Raw genomic sequence first — 6,604 nt, 5'->3', positions numbered from 1 at the left:
TGTTCGGTGTCCAGCGCTCCCAGCACGCGGCCCCTTCCGGGGTGGGAGGCAGCAGGCGGGGACCGCCCGTGCTACAGTATCCGAACCGGGAGCAGCTAGCAAGGGCCACATTTGACCCTTTCCCCGGACATGGGGAGGTTGAGGCCCCAAAGGAAAAGAGACCTACCCAATGTTATTTAGCTAAGAACAGGTATTGGCTTGTGGGTCAATCTATCTCCTTAATTATTCCAGTCATACCGCAGCCATCCCTGCAATGATGTGGGGATGGAAGATAGAAACAATATGGTTTTATCACGTTGATCAGAGGTGGGAGTGAGAATTTTTCTAGCTTTTCATTGTTTTAAAAAATGGTAATCTTTAACTGCTTAGTAGTTTGTCAGTTTATTCATTTGAATACGAAGTAAACTTTATTTTTTGATGGTATATGTTTTGTGGGCCTTTAAAAGTTTCATTTGTTTTGAAGGACATAAATTAAGTTCTGAAAAGATACACTAAAACCCTAGGAGTACATAGCATTTTGAGCCTGCATTTCTGTTTTAAGTGGTTGAAACTGAAAAAATTCAGATTCAGAATATTATTTACCAAATAGAGAGAAGAAGAAGGCCAGTCTTCTCTGGTCCAACTGTATAAATTATGCATAATATTTAAGAGCAAGATCTGGTTTCCATTTCGGTTATTGATTTGAAATAGAGCATTTTGGCATAAGAAATGTAGACAGAAGCCATTTCCTGCACCTAATTTATTCCCTCAGAAGCAAGCAGCAGCTTGCTGGAGACGGTTTTATGTAAGATTTGTCACAGATCCTGTGTGCTTTGGAAATGTTTTACATTTCATTCAGTTCAATTCAGTTTTCTGTATGATAAAATGTGGGTGAATATATTCTTCCTAACAATATCTTGGAGACTTTATGCTGTATTTAATTTGTGAAATTTGCTTTGACTTCCTTGAAAGGGACTGCTAGGCAAATAAAATATTTGACCTAAATCTGGCAGGTGAATGTCTTTCTTAAATAGTTATTGACACTCTTCATGATTTCTCTCGTCTCTGAGGGGTGCTCTGAAGGAGTGGGTGAAAATATAGCTGCATTCGACTTTCGTGGTTTATTAATCTTTGTATTTGTAACTTTTGGGAATAGATTGAGAAAGGATAAAACCTCAAAGATTAAGATCGCGCAAGGGGATGCTAGAAAATAAATCTCAGGCACTAATAAGTAAGTGAATAAATCCTTTGTGACATGTTTTAGGAGCACTGATTATATAGAGAACTCTTATAGACAACAGGTCGAGGACAATAAACGGCAAAGACAATAAATGGCACTGGGTGGGGGAAGTGGCCCCCAAATTCTGTTAGGTACCCTTGGCCACAGGTGAGAGGCTTGCTCAAAGTAGAGTCTAGATTGTCTTGGGAATGGAATCAATGTCAACCATGTCTTTAGTTTTTATCCTCGAAGGTAAAATTCATGGCTTGACCTTACGAAATTTAGTCTACTCTCAGAGTAAGTAAAGAGAAGGCAAACATTTCGAGCCAACACAAATCATCACTGAAAGACTGTGGACCGCAGGTGTTCACGGTTCTCTTCGCGGATGGGTGCGCATGCGCGGGGCGGGGCGGGGCGGGCGGGAGGAAGGTGGCTGCTGTGATGTCGGGGGTGGCCAAGCAGAATCAGCTTTGGCCGAGCAGAGCTCGGCTCCTGAGTATAATGTGAATTTAGAGGAATCCCTTCATCCTAGAGTATTTGAGCAGTTCCGTGCACCCCACCGCCCCCGCCCCCACCCCCACCAGTGAGCCTTCAAGCTAAAACGCACCTCCTGGAAACTGCAGTGTTGATACCTCTGGAAAGTATAGGATTATAAATCATTATACGCCAGAGACTTGATGGGGTTGGTTAGATAGAAAATTGGGGGTCAGACGTATTCCACACTGGAGAACTGTGTGGGAGATGGGCCTGGCAGCAGTCCCTGGGGACATGGAGACAGGGTGGGCTGCAGCCCGAGAACATCTGACGCCCAGAAAGTAAAGAGACTAGAAGAGAGAAAAGAACGCCAATGGGAAATGTCGATGAATGCCTAGACCCCCAAACCGCTCTCTGCAGAGATCGTTTTGCTAGATTTTTAATTAAAAAGAGACTAACGAACACCTTTTAAAGCTCTAAGGAAAAGAGCGCATTCGTGGGCACAGAGCAGAGCACTGGGGTGTGCAGTGCTGCGAGAATTCACGTTCCTACGTCTGTTCAGTTACAGCTGCGGGGTCTCTTATTCTCTTATCCTGGGGTCCCACGAGCAAGACCAGATGCTGCTCAACATCTCCTAGAACTAATAACACGATGAGAAAGATCTTGGAAAGGTTGTGTTATTAAAAACAAACGTACTTACGCCCGACTCGGAAGTCTTCCACGCACCTCCCGGTTTCGGACCGCAGCGGTGCGTGCGCGCTGCATCCACCTGCCTGTGCGCCAGGCGAACGCACAAAAGGCCTGCCTGCTTCCTCCCTCGAATCACCACGCCCAGACGCTTCGTTTCTTATCACAGTTTATTGTTGTGCATATGAGGTACCATGCTGCTATCAGAATTATATCCAGGTTTTTTTTTGTTTGTTTTAGAAAGCTCAGAGAAAAAAAAAAGTTTCCAGTAATTTTCATTCAATGTGAATGATAAACATTGAAAGAGCCATTTCACCTCTTCCTGAGGAAGCTTTGTATTTTAAGCAATGAAAAAGAGATTCTGTACAAAGCCAGTTTTAAATCACATGGTCTCACGTTCTTTCCTCGTGTGAATTCTCGTTACTTTCGGAATAGCATAACAACGAGCAGTTGGAGTACACGATATGGCAAGTATGCCTGTCCTCTAGAATTTAAAGTTGTCTCCGAGATACACGGAGTGGTCACAGTCCCCTCGAAAGTCTGCTGCTCTAGGTGGCATGATCCTTCTACTGGGAATGAGTAAATTCTGGTATGACCTCTTCCTCTTTCTGCTTTCGATAGACACACATCCAGTATGTTTTTAACATTATCTCAAAGGGCGAGCTGTTCCATTGGCTCTGTTTACTTAGACAAGATCATGCCATGAGCAGTTTGCTCTAGAAGTTTAGATGCACATCTCGTCATTGAAACACGCACGTATCAGTTTTTCTGTTTTTTCTTTTGTCAGTAGAAATGTCAAAATGAAAACAAGATATCGCTGGGGCCTATTCTCGCTACATTTGACCCTCTTAAACCGGTTTTAAGTCAGCCATATTTATTTTCCTAGCACGTCGGGCAGTGCTGCGTCAGGAAAGGCAGCCGTAAGCGTCTCTGTCCAGGAGACTTCGATTTTGCTTTTACAGTCAGGGTGTCTTAAAAATTGGTTCTTCCTCCTGTTCTTTCTGCTACTGGCTTGTTTAAGAATGTGTGTATCATTTGGATTCATACAACTTTAAAAACATTTAATTAATAATTATAACGTAAAGATTTTATAGTAAGTGGAAAGATCTCAAAATCTGTTTTCTAATATGTGAATAATTGACACAATTTCACATATAATGGCAATGAAAATATTTGAACTTTGGATTTTCCTTGCATACCCTTTTTTTTCCTAATCATACTTTTGATAGCATTTTATAAAAGCTTATATAACCATAGCACGGAATTTATTTACTAGTTGAATTTTTTCTGTGTAGAGTACATTTAAAACTTAAGTAAATAGAAACACGGGAAAATAGGTATGACACTTTTTTGAATACTTTGTTAATCATATAATCATTTAAAATTCTAGTGTAAATATATTTTAAGAACCATGCCTGGCTCATCTTTGTACTTCCATTTAATTTAGTAGATAATCCATAAATTTAACCATGTTCTACTGTCTTCTATGAGAGTGACGTATGAAATAGTCTAAAAAAATGGGACTTGGCCCTTCTTGTTTTTTTCCGCCTCATATTAAAATTATTGTTGCAAATATCAGATGAACAATCATATATTAATGTTTTTGTTATAAATCTCCGCATTATACGATTTCATTTTGAACTATCTAAAACAATGCAGTCTCTCTCTCATTTAAATGTAAATAACATGTCACCTAGAGAAACTGTCCTTAGTTTTCATTTAATAGGCTTTGTTCTGGGAAACAGTAAAAAAAAAGCCGTTCGCATTTACAAGCTGGTCCATTTCTGGGCGCGTCACATACCTCGGATCCCGTGTGGGCGTTTCTGCAGAGCAGTGAGGACTGCAAATGGGTACAGAGGTCGTCAGTGGGGTGTCGTCAGGTCCCTGCAGTGTCTCCCCTGAGAGAATTTAATCGGTCCACTTAGCATTATCATTTACTGTTTTTGGAATACTCCTTATGTTTCTATTTCCCAGCCAACGGCTTTACAGCAGTATAAAAATCACGTGATGATAGAGGAGTTAGTAATTTTTACATAAATGCACGAGACTGTGTGTTTGAAAAAAAATCACATTTTTTTTTGCTATAGCAGTTATCTTTTTTTTTTTTGATGCAGATAAAGCTCATACATAATTTTTCCACTCTGATCTAGCACAAACTGTAATTTACAATTCTCTCTAAATACTTCAGTGGGTTTTATTTTGGCAAGCATTTTTCATAGGTGTTTTATGCTACGTCGTGATGTTTATTTTGCTTCGTTTTGTGGTCTAAAAATCTACAGAGACAATCTTAGTTCATACACAAAAGTGTCGATCTAACTGCGGGACGGAACAGCTCTGCGTGTGCATTCGGTGTCTCTGCCGGTTGCTCTTGACCCCCATGGGCTGCACCGTAGCCCACGGCGATCCCACAGGCCCGTGCCCGGGTCCAGGGAAAGGCCATCAGCCCCCAGGCTTGTAACAGAGACCTGTTTTATTTGTTCCTAATCATCCACATGCCAGCACATGGAAGGAAGTTTGTTCCTTTTTCTCGTTTGAAGAGGTATATTTTCAGACGGCATTTTGGTGGCTTTGGGAAAGGTGAGTGTTGCGTGGCAGGTGGAGCTCCAGCAGGCGTGCCCAGCGCTATCTCGCCTTCTGCAGCTCCTGTCTCAGCCAGGCCGGCAGGGGCTGCCCCAGCCGGTGCAGCAGCTTGGCCAGCTCCACGTTGTGGTCCCGGTAGTAGCTGGAGAGGAAGGCTCTGCTCTGAGGGGGGAGGGGAGAGAAAGGGACTTTTATCTTGTTGATGACAGTACATTTCATATCCTCTGACCGTGGTTAAATCTGCATCAAGTGCACCATACCTGGATTAAGATTTATATTGTACATGTGGACTATCGAGGATAATGTAAACACGGTGACTGTTCTTCAGGATACTCTACACGCATACACTGTTCACTAGGAAAAGAGCTTTCATACTGAATGTGATTTATTCGACTATGCAGAATTAAATATTAAAAATAACTAGATTGAGTTGCTGGAAATACAGCTTAACGACTGTTAGTATTTAATAGTAAGCGCTATTAAAATCGTCCCAGCTTTGGAGAAATAGTTTGGCAAAGCTATCTTATAAGATATCCCTTTGTCATCATTAATTTACATTTATATTTTGAAGGTAATACTTTAGAGATCCTTTAAGGCATATACGAAATGCCGACTGCTGAAACGGTATTGTGGTGAGCCTTAAAAAGCAAGTCGGCAAACCAGGTAACTCTGTGACCTGGGACATTTGTACTGTTCGACCCAGTGAATAAACAGAATGCCTTGCAAGCCATCCTGACTTATAGGGAGGTAGATTTCCCATCAATAAAGAAAAACATTGTAATAATCGAAGGGGGCAGAAATGAAAGGGCTGTGCGTGACGTGGCATGTGGTGGCGGGGGTGTCGATCTAGTTTCAGTGATGGGCCAGAAAGGTCGTAAGCAGGGGGCGCGGTTTCTGCATCTGCATCTGCATCTGCACCCTCCCCTTTATACTATTCTGAGATGTTCTGTTGAGTTCAACCTGTTCAAAGTTTTTATCTAATTCCTCGTGCTGTTCTTTTAAATGTCATATGTGGGACTGCATTTTAAATGCCATAGAAAAAGCCTCATCCTGTATCGATAACTTCATGTAACACAGGGATTTCTGCAGGAATGGAAATCACTGGAACCAGGCTGAGCATCTGTGCTCTGTGCGAAGCGTCGCCGTGACCGGGGAGAACCCAGACCCTTCTGTGGTTTACGCGTCCGTCTGTCTCGTCAGTCTGTTTTCGGTCTGCCTCAGCCCACAGACTCAGCGGGCGTGGTCAGGCCAGAGAAAGCTGGGGACAGCTGGCCGCCTCCCAGACATGGGACTGGGAGCCCGGTCATTCTGTGCCTCCTCTGCTCCGGCCAGACCTGGCATGCAGGGAGCAGCCGGGTCTTCGGATGGCATCCAGGTCACGGTCCCCTGCCCCAGTCTCTCTGAACTTTGCGTCGTTCATCTTTATGCCCGGAGCCCTGCTCGGAACAGCTCCTGTCAGCTACAGAATAGTGTTTCTCACGTGGTGACTGACTGACTGACTGTCCCACACTGTGACTCACTTCAGCGTTGAGCGCCCGGGCACCCGTCTCCACCGTCCATCCCTTTGGAGTCTGGAGTGACCCTCCTGTTGCCGACATCAGTTTCAAACCTGGCAAGGGTTTTAGCGGCAGAGTAACAGTCCGGCGCTTAGTAAATCAATAACTA

General features: G+C 43.3%; 1 protein-coding gene across 1 annotated transcript in view; it reads right to left on the bottom strand.

Annotated features, from left to right (window-relative positions):
- Positions 1–4,981: 4,981 nt before the first annotated feature.
- Positions 4,982–6,604, bottom strand: part of LOC102881915 (bifunctional heparan sulfate N-deacetylase/N-sulfotransferase 3) — a 115,805-nt gene continuing 114,182 nt past the window's right edge. The window contains exon 15 of the mRNA XM_006917783.1: positions 4,982–5,101. Coding sequence (XP_006917845.1) covers positions 4,982–5,101 — 120 coding nt within the window. The remainder of the gene's footprint in view (positions 5,102–6,604) is intronic.

Source organism: Pteropus alecto, unplaced genomic scaffold, assembly GCF_000325575.1.
Source record: "Pteropus alecto unplaced genomic scaffold, ASM32557v1 scaffold17, whole genome shotgun sequence".
In the NCBI taxonomy this organism is placed as follows: Eukaryota; Metazoa; Chordata; class Mammalia; order Chiroptera; family Pteropodidae; genus Pteropus; species Pteropus alecto.
The sequence above is the reverse complement of the archived record's forward strand: the minus strand, read 5'-3'. Positions and strand labels throughout refer to the sequence as shown.